This window comes from Cygnus atratus, chromosome 15, assembly GCF_013377495.2.
Source record: "Cygnus atratus isolate AKBS03 ecotype Queensland, Australia chromosome 15, CAtr_DNAZoo_HiC_assembly, whole genome shotgun sequence".
Taxonomy (NCBI): domain Eukaryota; kingdom Metazoa; phylum Chordata; class Aves; order Anseriformes; family Anatidae; genus Cygnus; species Cygnus atratus.
In genome coordinates this window covers 5,144,337-5,160,724 of record NC_066376.1, presented here as the reverse complement: position 1 = coordinate 5,160,724, position 16,388 = coordinate 5,144,337, and the positions used below count along the sequence as shown (strand labels likewise).

General features: G+C 51.1%; 1 protein-coding gene across 3 annotated transcripts; it reads left to right on the top strand.

The window, feature by feature from the left end:
* The first annotated feature begins 120 nt into the window (after positions 1-120).
* On the top strand, positions 121-7,827 carry CHST12 (carbohydrate sulfotransferase 12). Of its 3 annotated transcripts, none has more exons than XM_050713841.1 (2): positions 121-153; positions 6,053-7,827. In XM_050713841.1, exon 2 carries the CDS (start codon positions 6,148-6,150, stop codon positions 7,405-7,407), a length of 1,260 nt encoding a protein of 419 aa, XP_050569798.1. In that variant the 5' UTR covers positions 121-153; positions 6,053-6,147; the 3' UTR covers positions 7,408-7,827. The 3 variants fall into 3 exon arrangements, with proteins under 3 accessions (XP_050569798.1, XP_035404908.1, XP_035404909.1); XM_035549015.1 differs by having other exon boundaries at positions 130-350; XM_035549016.1 differs by lacking the exon at positions 121-153 and adding an exon at positions 5,209-5,412.
* Positions 7,828-16,388: the final 8,561 nt, after the last annotated feature.

Here is a 16,388-nt window from a genome sequence, read left to right as displayed (position 1 = left end):
GCCGCGGCCCTGCGGGGGGACCCCCGGTGCCCGGCGTCTCGCGAGAGGCGGCGGCGGCGGCACCGGGACGGGGCCGGGCTGCGGGAGGAGGAGGAGGAGGAGGAGGAGGAGGAGGGGGAGGAAGGCGCCGCCGCCGCCGCCGCCCGGGCGGAGGTGAGCGCGGAGCCGCCCACGGCGGGGCGGGCCGGGCTCAGGGCGCGGGGCTCGGTGCCTGCGGGGGGGACGGGACGGACAGACAGACAGACGGACAGACAGAGGGGCAGACAGACGGACGGGCCCTCCGGTGACTCCAGCCCGCCGCCGCCAGCAGCAGCCCCCGCTCTCCTTCAGCGCCCCCCCCCGGGCAGCAGGTAGGGCGCACGGCCCCGTTCGCCTTCCCCTCGGTGCCCCCCCCCCCCCGCGAGCTCGGGTCTGTGTGGGGCTGAGGCGGCTCCTCTCCGGGTGCCGGCCCCTCTGCTGCCCCCCGGGCTCTGCCCCGAGTCCCGGCCGCCTCAGGACCCGCCGCCTTCTGCCCTGAGGGCAGCCCCAGGAGCACAGGCTGGGAGCGGTGCCCTTGGAGGAACGGCTTCCATCGTCAGTAGGTGCGTGGCTTTGCATCGCTTGCCCAGCATGGACAGCCCGTAACATCACTAATCGCTTTTGAACTTGAAAAGAGAAAAGCTTCAGAGCTGAACCACGAGCAGCAGAAGGCTGCGCTTTAATAAAGTGTTCCCAAGGCAGATGCGGATGGGGTGAGTTGCAGGGAGCTGCTGTTGACACGCCACAACTGTTCCAGGTTTGTGTTGGCGCTGGCTGCAGGCACCGGGACTCACTCAGACTCTTCCCCAGGTGGTAAGGCCAGGAGCCGTGGGAGTGCTTCAGGCTCACGACGAATGCAGTGAATGGACAGAACGTGCTGCGTTCGGGGTGTTTCCTGCTGGAAGGCGTAGAAGGATGGTTATGGGGACAACTTCCCAGGATGGGTGTTAAAAAAGAGGAGACTGGTGCTGCCAAGGCTGTACAAACCAGGCTTTGTGGCGGTGATGGGAGGGAAGGCGCTGACACAGCTACCTTGATTAAGACGTCTTTTGCTGGTCTCTAGCATATATGTCTTAAGCTGGGGTAAAACACACAATGCAAGCACTTTTTTTTGGCTTACAGCGTGCACATGTGTAAATAGTGAATGATACTACATGAGTTAAAACTTCCCTCGTTTGCAAAGGACACTAGATACTGGAAGGCTGTGGAGAAGGAATTTACTGAGGGATGGTCAAGTGTGTGAAATTCTTTTCTGGTTCTTAGTGCATTGTACGTTTGTTATGGATGAGAGGAGCTCATTCTTCTGCACCTACAGAGAGGTTAGTTTGGTTTTCCTGCTCTGGATGGAGCCTGCTTACTGCCCGAGCCTAACCAGTAACAGGTGTGTACCACTGCACGTGGGTAAAGAAGGCTGCATGGGTCAAGTGACTGCTGGTGAATGAAAGTGCTGCAAGGAAAGTGTTGGTTTAAGGGTTTTTTTGTATGTTTTTAAAAGTTCTCCTTCCGCCCCTTTTTACCTTCAGAAGCAGCCAAAGCCTGAACAAGCTATCTGACATCCTGTAGCATCCTGCATTTGAATGAACGGGCTCTAGAGCAGGTGAGCGGGTGCTTAGTGCCCGATCTGTGCCCTGTGAGTCCTCAGAGGGACCTAGGAGCAGTGTGAGAAGGGCAAACGTGGGAAAATACAGAGCAAGAAGAGGTGGAAGCTGCACCAAAGCCTTTGGAGGCACAGTACTTTAGAAACCATTGCTGTTAAAAGAGTGAGATTGTGTCCACTGTCTCTAGTATGTACATGTACATAAGCTTCTTTATTTTCTGTAGCCCTTACTGCTCCAGCAAGGGAACAAGCAGATCTGGAGTTACTTTCTTTTGCAAAGAGAGGCAGTGAGAGAATGTAGTCACCGCACGGATATGATGTAGAGAGGACAGGAAGAAAGAGACAGGGGTTACTTAAGCTGCCGTTTGCCCTGAGAACAAACGATTACAAACCGGCTGTGAAGTGCAAGTAAGGTTTCCAAATCCTTGAGGAGCTGGATCTGCAATAGCTTTTGCAATAAGAGTGCTGGGGATGCATTCCCCCCCCCCCCCCCCCCCCCATTTCTGGTTTTAAAGTGGAGTTTGAGCAATCTAGAGAGGTATTTGACATGGCAGCTTGTGATAGGAGAGGCTGCGAGCAGTGACCTTGCACCTCGGTGCCTTTTCAGGCCTGGGATGGGGAGAAGAGTCATTGGTTCGCACCCAGGCCAAGCTCAGGATGGAGATAATCCTGTTATGGCTGTTCAGGAGGCTGTGTAGGATGATTATAGCACTTGGTCTGTTTCCCAGTTTGCCGGCATCGTGTCACAGAAGCAGCTTTGTGTGCATCCCGGTGCACATTCTTGTTGGCTGGTGACTTTGGGTTAAACTTGAATGTAAATTCTTGGCTTCTCCTGGAGGCTTTTCCTTTTGATTCTGGCAAGGGGAGGATGAAGGCACATTCCCTCTGATGTGCTCAGAGACCTCTAATTTGTGCTTTCAATCTGGCGTCTTTTATGAAGTGCTCGGAAAGAGGATGTATCGTAGTCAACAGAGTAACTCTGTGTTCTGCAGCAGCTTTCTCAGGAGGAGAAATTAAGTTGCGTTATTGTTCTTTTCCAGGGTTGCTCTCTGGCACTGACACAGTCAGTGGAAGCGGAGTCATTTTGATTCTGTGCTGCTCACTGCTGTGTGTCTTGGGAAAGCCGAATGCTCTGGCAGGCCTGCGTGCTGTGTCCTGGAAAGCAGGCTCGAGCCCGTGGGGTGTGCTGGGTAAAGCTATGTGACCACGGTGGCTTTAACGAAGAGCATCCTTCCGTTTTCCCAAAGGAATGTGTGTGCCTGCCGTGCCACACACAGCGCCTTGCTTGCTTCCATCAGCGCCACGAGGGTGATCTGTCTGCGCTGGGCTGGGACAGCTTCGCAGGAATGCTGGCAGGCTGCTGCGCGGCCCGAAGCTGTGGAAGCTGCGGGGTATGGGGATGGCAAAAAGGGATGCTCTTTGCAGCTTTCCAGACTTGCTGTATTCCAGCTACCCTCGAGGTCTCAAGCAATGTTGGAAACCCAGTACGTTAGGGATTTTGTGCGCAGTGGGTACCGTATTCATACAGAATAGGAAGCATTCCCTGTCCTGAGCAGCAAACTGTCTCAAAAGCAAGAACAGATTCAGGCAAAATGCAAAGCCAGGAATGTGCCAAGCAGCAGGCTTGGCAGCATCACTCCATTATCTTCTGCTGTTGGACCGAGATGCTTGGCCTGAAGTGCTGACGTACGTATATAATTTTCCCCTTCCTTAACTCTGCGCTCATCTCTCTGGGTGATTCTTCTTAGATCTGACCCATGCTCAGCCTTAACTAGATAAATGCAAGGAATTACTGCTGAGTAATACCTGCTTCTTGCTCTGCAGGGTACTGTGTGTTATGTCTGCACAGTTCTTCCAGCTCCTTTTAACATGTAGAATAAGAGCGTGACTCGAAGAAACACAGTGTTTGGTGTTGCAGCGTGAAACCACGTGGCAGGCTACAGCTACGCTGAATTTCTGGCAATCTCCACCTCCAAAATGTAAATAAATACACCAGGGTGGAAAAACCCCAAACCTTCACTTCTGCATTTTATGTCTTTTGGGACAAACCGAGCTGATACTTTGATACATAACCGTATCTGATATCATTCCTGTTCATTAGTAAATTCTGGCCTAATGCTTTTGGTCTAGTGTTTGAAGCCAGGACTTTGCTTGTTAAAATGTGGCATCCCTGAGGCATAAGCACAGCCACGCAGACGGCCCTTCAGACAAGTCCACTGATTTAACGCTTCTGTGAGTTTCAGAGTTGCGGAGCGCACTGCCCAGTGAGGACTACGGGGCTCAGTGCTTCTGCGGATCTGGACTCTGGGGTTCTTTGCATCCCCGTGTGGGGTGGGGTTGGTGCTGTTCAAGAGCTGTGTGTGAATGTGAGCTTTTTGGGGAATGATCTCTCCAGTCTGGGGGGAAGAAAGACCTAGTCAAATTCTGAAAAGCATTCCAGGTCTGCTTGCTGCTTAAAGTGGTTTTGTTTTCAGAGCTGTTGTTGGTAGGGTTTGTTCTGAGGCCGTTACACCGAATGGGGATGCCTGCAGAAAGAGGCTCCTGTCTTAGATCTGCATGCCGTCTTCTGGGTTTATAATCGGGGGCTGGACTGTGCTTGAAGTGGAGAGGGAGATTGTGGAGCGGCCACTTTTTCACTTGGCTAAACTTTGCAGAGAGGGTTTGTGTAAAATGGCTGACCTTGGGTTCTCTCAAAACATCAGCTAGCTGCTCCTCACTTCGCTGCGTTGTTCGTCCATGGCTGTCAGTGCCTGATCCTTAGTCCTAGGGTGCTTGGACAAACCTAGGAGCTAAACAGGTAGAACGGATGCCCTTAGCAGGAGAAGCAGTGGCACGGAGATTAAATGAGTTACGTGAGGTCCTGTGACAGGGCTGGGGGTAGATTGATCAGCTGTGCGAACCCAAGACAAGTTATCTGGAAACGATCCTTGTTTCCTTCTTTCAGGTCCGGCTGCTTCCACCCTCTGTCCGGCACCCAGAGATACTTCCCTTGTGGGCAGCCAGGTGCTCTCAGCTTTTCCCCCAGCTGCATGGCTGATGTGAGGAGCGAGCCTCTGCGCAGCAAACACGCGGCAGGGTTGGGGAGACATCTCCTTGGAGGGACCTGCAGGTGGAGAGGGGCTGGGGGGCAGCAAGGAAGTATCGGGCAGCAGCGAAGAGATGGGACTGGCTGAAGTGAAGAAAATCGCTCTGCTCTCCAAGAAGGATTTTGTTCACTGCCTTTGTACCAGTGATTTCTCACCTGTCTTTGGTGATCAAGAGTTGTTAGGGACGAGTGAGTCAGAGACATTAGTTATGGTAAGCTACGGAGAGGTACTGACTCAACACACAGGCCAGACGCAGACACAGATTTACCAGAGCATCCTTAGTCTCAGAAATCATTCAGTTAAAAATAATCATTCTTCTAGATTTTTATTGATGCTTGGCTGTTATCAGGGCTGTGTCCCTGTGAGTTTTCACAGGAAAACTGTTTGTGTAATCTCTGTTCTTGATAAAATGAAGTAGCTACCAAGAAATGTGGTGGAAGTGATATCTATGGGGTACCTTCACACAGATGAGATAAAACAGTGTGTTGTCTGATATTCTGTCAACAGGGGCTGTGTTTAGCCACTGAGGCACTGGCATCTTCGGCTACGTATTTGTAACTCTGATAAGGACCTAGTTTTCGGCACAGTGGTGTAGAGCATCTTCACGGGGGAGATGAGACAACAGCATGCTACCAGATGCTAAAGTCGTGGCTCAAGCCCTCTTTCCTTCTGTTGTATTAGAGACATTTATAAATCAAGGAGGTCTGAAAGGTAGTTGGTTCTGCATACTTTCTGTATACAGTTGCATTTTTTGAATACTCTCAGATTTCTCTCGGAAAACTTGAGGCCTGAAATCTTAATATTTTATTTATTTTATTTAAATGAAAACAGCTTCTCATGAAATCATGTGACTCAAGAAGCCTGATGTTGATGAACAAACCAAGATTGCTATGGAAACCAGTAAACTTGTTATGCCTCCTTTTGGCCATAAACTCAGAGCTTTCAAGTCAGTTACAGACTTGCTTCTGAGGGCCCCAAAATCCCCTTCTGACCGTGTCCCGGGTTCACACGACAAATGCAATTTTTCGTCCTCCCTGGAAGGAGGAGCTAGTGAGAGCTGAAGCAGAAGATGAAGGCTGTAGTTGGCTGTCAGGATGCTTGGAGGTCTGATGACCCCATCTGTTCAGTTGCAGAACCAGACACTATTAAAACTGCCACAGGAGGACCTACAGGAGGGAAGGTCAGGCTTTGTCCCAGGAGAATCAGTGCTTCTCCGTGTAGTCCTTATGGGTACCTGAGGAGCACGCAGCTCTTCCTGTGCAGAACCAGATGGTCAGCCCCGTGCAAGGTCATTCTCTGCAAAACAGAGTGATTAAGGGATCAATTAACTTTATTTCTGGTATCTTTCCAGGCTTCTGGTCTGCAGCACCATGCTGGATCCCAGTCCTCACTCTGCAAGCCGGAGGTGAATCCAAGTGAAAGCCAGCTATCGCAGTAGCTGTCAGGATGACCAAAGCACGGCTCCTCCGTCTCTCTGTGGTGCTGGTCTCCATCTTCATGATCCTCCTGATCATTGTGTACTGGGACAACGTGGGAACGGCACACTTCTACCTGCACACGTCCTTTTCCAGGCCTCACTCCCCAGGGGCCATCCCTGGTATCACTGCAGGTGGAGACTGGGAAGCCTTGCCAGATGTGGATGAATTTTTGGCAAAGCTGCTTAGTTCGAACCTGAAACAGAACAGCTCTACCTCCCGAAAGACAGAGCAGCTGCTTGTCCAGGGCTCCAGCAAGCCCGTGGTGAGCAATTTGGAGGAGAACGTACGGGGCTATGACTGGTCTACACACAATGCCAGAAACAGCTTGGACCAAGAGAAACTGCAGATAGAGAGGCAGAGAACGTTGCGGGAGTTCTGTGCCAATTCCAGCTTCGCCTTCCCCACCAAGGAGCGCTCCTTTGATGACATCCCAAACTATGAGCTCAACCACCTGATTGTGGATGACCGCCACGGCATCATCTACTGTTACGTCCCCAAGGTGGCCTGCACCAACTGGAAACGGGTGATGATTGTGCTGAGCGAGAGCCTGCTGGACCAGGGGGTTCCCTACCGAAACCCCCTGGATATCCCGCGGGAACACGTTCACAACACCAGCACCCACTTGACTTTCAACAAATTCTGGCGTCGCTACGGGAAATTCTCCCGGCACCTCATGAAGATCAAGCTGAAGAAGTACACTAAGTTCCTCTTCGTACGGGACCCTTTTGTCCGCCTCATCTCTGCCTTTCGCAGCAAATTTGAGCTGGAGAACGAGGAGTTCTACCGGCGTTTTGCCATCCCCATGCTAAAGCTGTACTCCAACCATACCAACCTTCCCACCTCTGTTAGCGAGGCCTTTGGGGCAGGCCTCAAAGTCTCCTTTTCTGACTTCATCCAGTACTTACTGGATCCCAGGACAGAGAAGATGGCCCCCTTCAACGAGCACTGGAGGCAGGTTTACCGGCTGTGCCACCCGTGCCAGATAGACTATGATTTCATTGGGAAGCTGGAGACGCTGGATGAGGATGCTGCTTATCTACTGCAGCTCCTCAAAGTGGACAGGCTGCTCCGCTTTCCTCCCAGCTACAGGAACAGGACTGCCAGCAGCTGGGAGGATGACTGGTTTGCCAAAATCCCACTGGCCTGGAGGCAGCAGCTCTACAAGCTTTATGAAGCAGATTTTGTACTCTTTGGCTACCCCAAGCCAGAAAACTTGCTCAAAGACTAAAAGTGATTGGGCTGTGGGTGTGGGAGGGAACATCTGAAATACCAAAAATGTTTAAAGCCTCCTCATTTTTGCTCTTAACTCCCTTCCCCATACAGGTTGGTACAATGGAATATATTTTTTCTACTGCTTCCCCTTCCATTTTTGCAATAATGCTGGAGTCCAGGATATTCCAGCCAGCTGTGCATATGCAAAAAAAAGAAAAAAAGCCTGTTTTTTATCATTGTTTTCTGGGTTTTCTTTTTTTTTTTAATGTCCCCATGTTTGCAATGGGTTGCTGCCCACGGTCACTCTGCCAGCTGTGTCCTTCAGTAGCTTTTTATTAATACTTTTTTAAAATTAATATATTTAAGATATTTAATACGAAGCGTGTGTTGTGGCAAAGGAAAGGAAGGAATAAAAAAACGAAAAGTCAAAGAAAAACCCCAAGAAGTGGTGCATCTGCCTCTCTGTGTTGTCTCGGGGCTGTTGTTTGTGCTGGAGGTGTGGTGTTGGCAGAGCACTCGAATCTCTTTGGGAGCTGGGTTTGTTGGCGGTGCCTTTACCTGCCACACCTGCTCACGGTCACTCTGAGCTGGATGCAACGCAGCTGGGGCAGCTCTTTGACTCTTCCAAACGTCCCTGGAAGAGTACCAGAGCTCTGGTGGTGCTCGCAGCTGGGGTCACCGAAGGGAAGTGGCTGTTGGGAGTACTGACGCCAAGACCTGTGGCCAGCCCAGTATCCCTGCACTGCTTCCACTTGCAGCAAAGTGGTGGAGGGGCTTGGCTTTCCAAAAACATGTTTGCTCAGCCCCTGCTTCCATGCCTTGCATCTCCCACAATGGTCCTTTTGGGGGTTGTGGCCGATGTGGATGGGCAGAGCGTGCTCTTGGATGAATGTGCTGCTCAGAGATCGGCTCCACACCACAGCAGCTTGGGCAGGAACAGTTCATCCTGTTGCAGGATGGGGCTGAGGTCTGCTGCTCCATGACCTGGTCACTGCTGTGTTACACCCCTATCGCTGCGAGTGCTTTAGGGGGACAGGGCAGGGGTGCAGATACTTATCCCGGGAAGAATAAAACCCAAAAGATTTCTTTCAATTGGTGTGTGCCAAGGCGATCTCAAAATTCATTTGTTTTCAGAGTGCTGACTATTGCTCGTGACACTGCATCCTCATCCGCTGCATTTCTGTTTATACCAACTGACTGATGCAGATTTAATCATCTGCCTTGCTGGGACCTGCTGCAGGAGTGATGGTTGCCCACTGTGCTAGGAGCCTGTGGGCTGCTTCCCAAAGGAAATTAATGCTTTTAGAGACACTTTTTGTATCTAATCAGCTGAATCTGCTTCTCTTTGGATTGCTCTGCAGAAACAGTCAGCTTTGCTGATTGGGCAGGGAACTCCTTTAGAGCTGAAATGCTTAATTACTTCTTGAGCTGTGAATGGTAATCAGTGATTGAAGTCCAGGTTCAGGCTTTGGGAGGCAGCCCTGTGTTCTGGACAGGCTCCTCTGAGCTGACGTTTTCTCAGTTTCTCCCAGAGGCCATCAGCAGGCATGACTTTTCCTCCCCGTTTCTTTCCTTCTCCAACCTCTGTACATGTGCATCATCTTGGTATAGTGCTCTCTTCCTGGTAAATAGGCTGCATCAAGCTTCTTAATCTTTAAGTGAAAGGTAATAGCAAGTAGTTATGCTGGAGGCAAAGAATCTGTTTCTCATTGTATTCACAGCACTCTCCTGTAATTTCTGCAGAGATATTTGCAGTTTAAATGAGCCTGAAGCCATGATCTGATTCTTAGTGCTTAGATCTTCACAGCTTGGGGAAAAAGGAAGTTCCTGTTTCTGAGTCATTATTTAAAACTAATAATAGAAAAGTGTTGATCTATTCATTTTTTTTTCCAATTACAAGCTAATCGCTGAAAAACAGAGAGATGTTGAGACTCTTCGTCTCCTGTAATGAGTAATCCCGGGAGTCTCATGGTTCCTGTGATATTTACATTTCTTCAGGGTGGGTTCATCCTGCTCTTCAAAGATGCAGCATGGATGTTTTAGGCTGTTGTCATTACACCGTGTTTGTTTTTTTTCTTTTAATTTCAATTTAATTGATGTTTAGTATTTGCAGACGTGGGCAGCTGGGAACATCGCGCAGATGCGCTGCCAAGCGCAGCATAGCACGAGCTGTGCGAACTTCCTTCCAGCTGCTTCCCCTGCGCCTCTTGACCGAGTCCTGTCTCTTCCTGCCCCTCTGAACCGTGCTCAGCCGATGTGCCCCCTGCGATGCTCGTCCTGCAAACCAGCTGCAGCTGCATCCTCACCTGCAGTCACCCTGTGATTCGTGGCTGTGGCTTATCCCAGGCAGAGCAGGAGCATCTTTCCATGGTCACCGGCTGTAAGTCGCTTGTTCTGGGCAGAGGAGGAATTGGTTGCAGGGTGTTACCGTTCTCGACTCTCATTTTTGGTGGTTGCGCAATTGGCAGAGTACATGCAGGGTGGCTGCAAATCTATGCAGCAGCTGCTCTGTGCGATGGAAGAGCATCCTCTCTGTACATCTGCCTTGTAATTTTAACAGCAATGGAAGAAAAAATCCTCCCCACCTTTGCAAACCTCAGAGAGGGGACTCTACATGCACTGACTCCCCTCCTCTGTCCCCCCACAAAGCTGGGCAAAGTGGGTAAATTCCAGCATTATGTGCTAATACCCCCCTGAGTCACGCTTAGGTCCACCGTGCTCCACGTGCAAGGTTCAGGAAGCTGCCTGCAGGCTCCGGCTTCCCCGGCAGCTTCACCCTCGGTAGTTGTGGTCAGGGTGGTAAGGATGGTTCAAGAGGGCTGTCTTCCATGCTTTCCCTCTTTCACCAAAGTCCAGCCTGCTTTTACATTTAAGAAATTTCAATCTTTGCAGACCCACACCCAGCCAAAGCTCTCTGCGCCTCCCCTTGCCACGCTCCAAAACGCTTGCAGGGAGGAGCAAAAAGCTCCGATGGAGAGGGTCGCTTTGCAGCGGGTGGCTTCTGGCTTCCAAATAGCTTGTTCCTTGCTGCTTTTTCTTTTGAAGCCCTCCCTCCCCACCCTTCCACCATTGTGAATGTATTGTTAAGGAGTCGAAGGCAATCCAGGCTGCGCTGAGCTTTGTGGTGAGACCACTGTGTTGCCAGAACTGGGACAGAGCCTCTGGCTTTGGGAATGTGCATTTTTTGTGGGTTTCTTGCTCTGTTCTGATGATGTAGAAGTGGAGGGGTTGGGAAGGGGGGAGGACAAAGAGTTCAAACCAGCCGCGCTTCCTCTCCCTGGTTTTCTAAATGAGCTGGCATTCAGTATTTGACAAATAATGGCAGAATGATTGGCAAATGCAGGCAGTATGCATCCATGCTGGACTCAAGTCAGGAGAGGGCTAAAAATCCCGAGTTTAGATGGCTTTGATGCCAGTACTGATTTTATAAGGGATAGAAAAATGCTTTGAAGTGGCCTACTTGTGTCTAAATAAACCTGGCTTTGTCATTTCATACTCAGCCTGCAAAATTATGTCCTGTTCCCGTTCTGGCTTGCTTTTCCCTGGGGTTGACCACTTGGCAAAAGCCAGCCTGGTGTCTCCAACCAGGCAGAACTGAAGTGCGAATGCAAAAATAACCTGGGGTTTGACCGAGGTGTTCCCAGGTGGAACTGCGACCAGCTTTTGTGCTTGCTCAGCATCACAACCGAGGTCTTTGTGCAGCCATTTGACAGATGGGGTCCCTTGCTGTTCGATGCAGGACTCACCACTACGGCATGAGGTACGTGACCTGTCCCTGCAGCCCCTGCATGCTCAGGACTGTCAGGCCTCAGAGCTCTTTGCTTTTTGAGCAGTGGCATGGCTTTGCCAGGGTACGGAGAGTCCTTAATTCATGGATTCCTTTGCATCTCGGAAATTTTTGCTTTAATCCTTTAATTCACATTTGGGGACAAAATTGTAGAGCCATCACCCACAGACAACCCATGGGGCAAAAAGTTGCCCTGGGATAATTTGTGGAGGGTTTTGGCTGTGCATTTTGAATCCCTCCAGGTGGCACTGGGAGGGTGGAGGGCAGGGATGAATGGCAGCATTGAAAGGGTGGCGAAGAAAAGTGAGTTTGTTCCTCTTTATGTAAGCTGGAGTGCGGGGAAAGCCAGTGACTTGGCAGGATCACGTGTGGCCGTGGTGCAAAACGGTGCCAGGGAGGGTGTGGGGTGCGCTGACTGGACAAGCAAATGGGGTGGCTGGAATTTAAGGGCTTGCCCATGTCGTGCTCGCTAGGAAACCTTCCCATCGAGGGTAGGGCGAAAAAGAAAGATGGGATTTAATGAAGGCAATGATGCCTGGGTCTGAAGCAGGATTAAAGCAGCTCTTCTGTTCTTTTTGCTTTACTCAAGGATCCAGCTCGGACTGCAGAGGCTGGCGTTGGCTCCTGCAGGAGCTGGGTAACATTCATCTGCGGGGGAACCTGGCAGCGATGCTGGGCAGCGGCTCGCTCGCTGCATGGCGCTGGGTCTGCGAGCGGCGCCGGGGCTGTGGCAGCTCTGCAGTGGCCCATCTGAAACCCATTTGCTGTTCCTGGGCTCTGAGGAGCGGTGTCATTGCTGCCAGGCGGGCTGCAGCTCCCAGCCTGGCTCCTATGGCAGTGGGGTCCATCTCGAGAACTTTTGCAGCTTGGCTCCAGCATCCCCTCGAGCATCCCGACGTGCCGCAGCGCCTTCCCGCAGAGTTGTTGCAGCAGCCCGACATCCTCCCAGCCCTGCTTCATCTTCGCTTCATCTTTGCTTTTGTGGTTGTGCATATTTCAGGGAAAGCTTAAAATAATTAAAAAAAAGGAAGTGGAGAAGTCATAGCAGCTCAGCTCGGTTCCTGTTGGAAGGGAGTTGTGAGATCAGCGGTGTGTTGCTGGGATGGGAGGGAAGGAAGTTTCCACACCAAAATGCTCTGGCTGTGAGTACGGGCACTCCAAGTAAAACCTCTTTGGTCTTTCTTGCTCTCTGATGCTCAGAAAACCTAGCTGTCCCACCTGCAGCTGTTATTTCCTTGCCCTGGGAGGCTTTGGAGTGGGGCAGCATCCTCAGCCACTCTTTTGTGCTGCATTTTTGCCCAGGGGAACAAGTTCAGGTTGCGAGAGGCAGTGCTGCCAGCAGCGAGCAGGCGATGTGTGGCGCTTGGTGGCACCAGGCTGCGAGGATACGGGCTCTTACCATTGCCAGACCTGGCACCTGGGGCACTGGAGCACCTTGGAGACAGCTCTCATGCTGCTGGATGGAAAGCAATCACCTTTCTGTGGGCTTTTTGGCGAGCCTTTCCCTGGGCTTGAAAAACTAACTGCTGCTGCAGAATACCAGAGAATTCTGTGGTCTGGGTGGGGGGTTTGGAGAGCGACGGTGACCCCCTGGGGCGGTGAGATGGGGAGCGTTCGGAGTTTCCCTTGCAGGAGCTGATGTCGATACCCATGACAAACCCAAGGAATCTCGCAATTGCCCGTGTCCTCAGGCCAAGTGACAGACGAGAGCGTGTTTTCAATTAGCAGTGCTGCTAATTGTTTGCTGCTTGCTCAGGCTGTCTCCTGCCTGTCCCTGTGACGGGGCAGCGGGAGGTACCTGCGTTCTGGTGGCTCTCGGTGAGCTGTGCCTGCGGGAGGCCTGGAGGCCTCGGGGCGAAGCAGGCCATCCAGCAGCGCCTCAGCTGAGAGCCTTGGCTGCAGCATTCAGCGACAAAAGCCACACAAAACCCCCTCAACCCAGTCTTTTTGTGCCACAGGGTGAGCCTGGAAGCTGTTGGTATGAAGAATATGTGTATTAATTCAAGAAGTCCCTGCCCTTCGGAGAGCTCAAGGGCTTGCACGGGTCCATGGGCAGAACTCAGCTGAGGAAACTCGTGGAGGTTGTGGCTGGCTGCCCCGCTCTGTCCCTGGCTGGCTTCCAGGCAGCTTGAGGTGCAGAGCGTGCCATCACGAACAAAGTGTCTTTCTTTATCTTGGAAGATGCTGCCTATCCTTGACTTTCCATGGGGGCCAGGGAAGAGCTGGGGGCGGGCTCAGCCAGCTAAGATGTCCGTGAGCATTGAAGGACTTCTGCTTTTCACCTAGTGAAGGGTTTAACAGTTATGTCTCAGGTTCTTATCCTTAGATTAGGCTGAATCTGGTTGCCAGACCGTACTGATACCAAAATACTCCCATCCCTGTCTGAACCATTAAACAAACAGTATGAGCCATTAAACAAACGTGGGAGACTTTTCCTGACCCACCGGGCAGTGCCTTAACGAACCTTGTGTTTTATCCCCCGGGCAGATGGATCACACGCAGCTTTGGCAAAGCTGTGTTTTGTGGCAGGGAAGCTGCAGCTTCAGTGTTTATTTCTCTGTCATTCTCTGCAGGAATTCAAAATGGATGGGAGAGAACGCAACCGGGATTGCCTCTTGTTTTGGTTGGAGCCTGGACAGTCCTCTGTGGAAAAAAGGGAGGAGCGCGGGGGATAGCGATGAGCCAGCAGGACGTGTGTCAAAAAGACAGCAGTGGCCAAAATGTGGTCAGCAGGGAGTGGAGCAGAGCTGGAGATGTGCTTCTGGAGGGGAAAAAAAGGGTGTGGGGAGCTGAGGGCATCTACAAACAAAACGAGACTGCTATGGAGCGGGTAAATGCTGAGAGGAGCAAGAGGGACTGCTGAGAAGGCAAGGGCCATCCTCTGCAGCATGCGGAACTGCCCTGTGCGCTTCTGGGGAGCTGTGTGCTTCTGGGAGCGGGGGCCAAGGCAGAAATAATTGAATAACCGAGTGATGAAAGCTTATCATAATACCGTGAGCAAAATCCAAGGAATTCTGCTACAAGATGCAGGGTCAGACATTTGGGATAGGTGTGGCTCTGCGAATGGCGGTGGGACTCGCAGACTCAGCCCACCCAAGCAGCTGTTTAGAGGCAGGCTAGCATCAGCAGCGGGCCGAGGTGCTCCTTGCCTGTGCTAGGACAGGAAGGCTTGCAGCTTTGCCAGCCCTCGGGCTCTGCAAGAAGCTGACATCCCTGTGGTACAGCTGCTGCTATGCTTGGGAGATCACAAGCATGCCACGTGAGCTGTTCCCAGGTTGCAGACCAGAGCAGGGATGAGCTGACCCTTTTGTTTAAATCAGCAGTGCTAATGAAGAAATGCCACGAAGAACTGTGAAAGAAGTGTGACCAGAGAGGGGATGGACATGCAGGAGAAGAGGTGCTGATGACCTTTCTCGTGGTATCAGGTGCCTCTATCTGTTTCCATTTCCCTCTCTCAACCTTTGCGTGCCTTATTGATTTCAGACTGTATATATTCTGGCTCTTGGGTAAATCAGAAGTATTTGCCACCTAGAATAATCATGCTGAGAGTATAAAGCTTTGTACAAAGGCTTCAGTGACCTTTAGCTAATGGGAAATCGATGAACCAAGTGTATGCAAGCCTTTCCCAAGTGCTGGGTAATGCTGCGCGTGGTGGGGACCCAACCTGGCATAACCCAGGTATCCAATACCAGTTCTGGGCACGCAGATCTTCTGGGTAAAGGTTCTTATATCAGGTCAGTGTGACCTGGACTTGTGTTTCATGGTTATTATTACATAATACTGTGTTTGTAAGAAGGTATGTATTTATATATAAAGTCAGGTGTCAGAATCGACCCACAGGTGAGACATCTGAGCTGCTTAAGCAAATTCAATAAACTTTTTGTAAGGTGAAATGCAGGCAAGTTCTGGCCTTCTGTTTCCTATAAGCAGAGGATCATTTTTCATGATTACAGTTGGTGTGTTGCAATGGACCATCGGCTCTAGGACGGTCGCTCCTTCCTGCTACCGCAGCTTTGTCCCCTCCAGCCCTCCTGAGCGGGCCCCAACTGTGTCCTGGGGATGCTCGTGTTGTGCAACCTCCCAGCAGTTATTGCAGTGGTTGTGGGTGTCCCTCCAGCTCCGTGTCCCCAGGCCAGCTTGCTTTTTTCCTGTTCCAGCTACTGTCAGCAGCCAGAGGGAACTGAGTGCCTGTGGCCAGTCTTCGCTGTGGGATCTGGGCCCCTGTAGTGAGTCCCCAGTTAGTGGGGCTGGGAGCTACTGCTAATCCCTGCTTCGAAATGGTGCAGTCGGGATCGTGTTGGTTTTCCCTCTTCTCTTTTAAAGACCTAAAATCTGAGCTTTCTGGCCCTTTTCTGGAATTCTCAAAATAGTGTCAGGTTTTTCTTCCAAGACCTGCCTGCCAGCTGCAACAAGGGAAAGAACACAGCGTGTGGTGGATAGTGAGACTTGGAGTTATTCAGCAGGTGCTGCCAAAACAAGGCATTTCTGGGATTGGTTTTGCATTGCATATTGCTTTTCCTGGGGAAAGGCAGGGTGATAGCAGCCAGTGTGAAACCAAAAGCCCTTTGTAAGACAGGAATGAGCCATGTTTCTGTGCCACCCTGCAGCTCCAGCTGGAGGCAGCGCAGCAAGATGAAGCTGCTGGGGTAAAATCCCCTTCACCTCCCAAAACTGGTCCCCCAGCACAGCCATTGCTCCAGGCAGTGGTTTCTGGGAGCAAATCTGTTTTTTGTTGTGGTCGTGGTGTGTTTTGCTGTTGTTGTTGCTGGTTTTTTTTTTTTTTTTTTTTAAAGCAAAGTTTCTGTCATCAGCAAGTGAGAATGTGAATTCAAGATGTCGGGGCTTGCTCCAGATGCTGTTGCAGTTCGCATTTATTACATTTTTTAGAGCTTAGCAAAAAGGTCAGTGTGCTTGGATGCAGTTCCTCACTTTTGGAAAGTCTGCAGGTTTGGAAGTAATGCTTTTCCTTTTATTTGTAATAGGGAAACAGCCTGCTTGCAAAGCTCGCCTTTGGAAGCAAGATACCAACTGAAATCTAGCTCTTGAGTTTGTCAGCTTAGCCTGAAAAGACAACTAGGGACAAGGTGGGTTTTTTGTTTGCTTTTTTTGTTGTTGTTTGCTTTTTTGTCCCTTTCTATACAGGAAAAAGCTTTCAGCATAGATTAGGTCCCTGTTGTCAGGGTTAGCTCCTTCCTGGCGGTGCCTATTGG

Coding starts and splice junctions, on each gene's coding strand:
- CHST12 (XM_050713841.1), top strand. CDS start 6,148: ATGACCAAAGCACGGCTCCTCCGTCTCTCTGTGGTGCTGGTCTCCATC.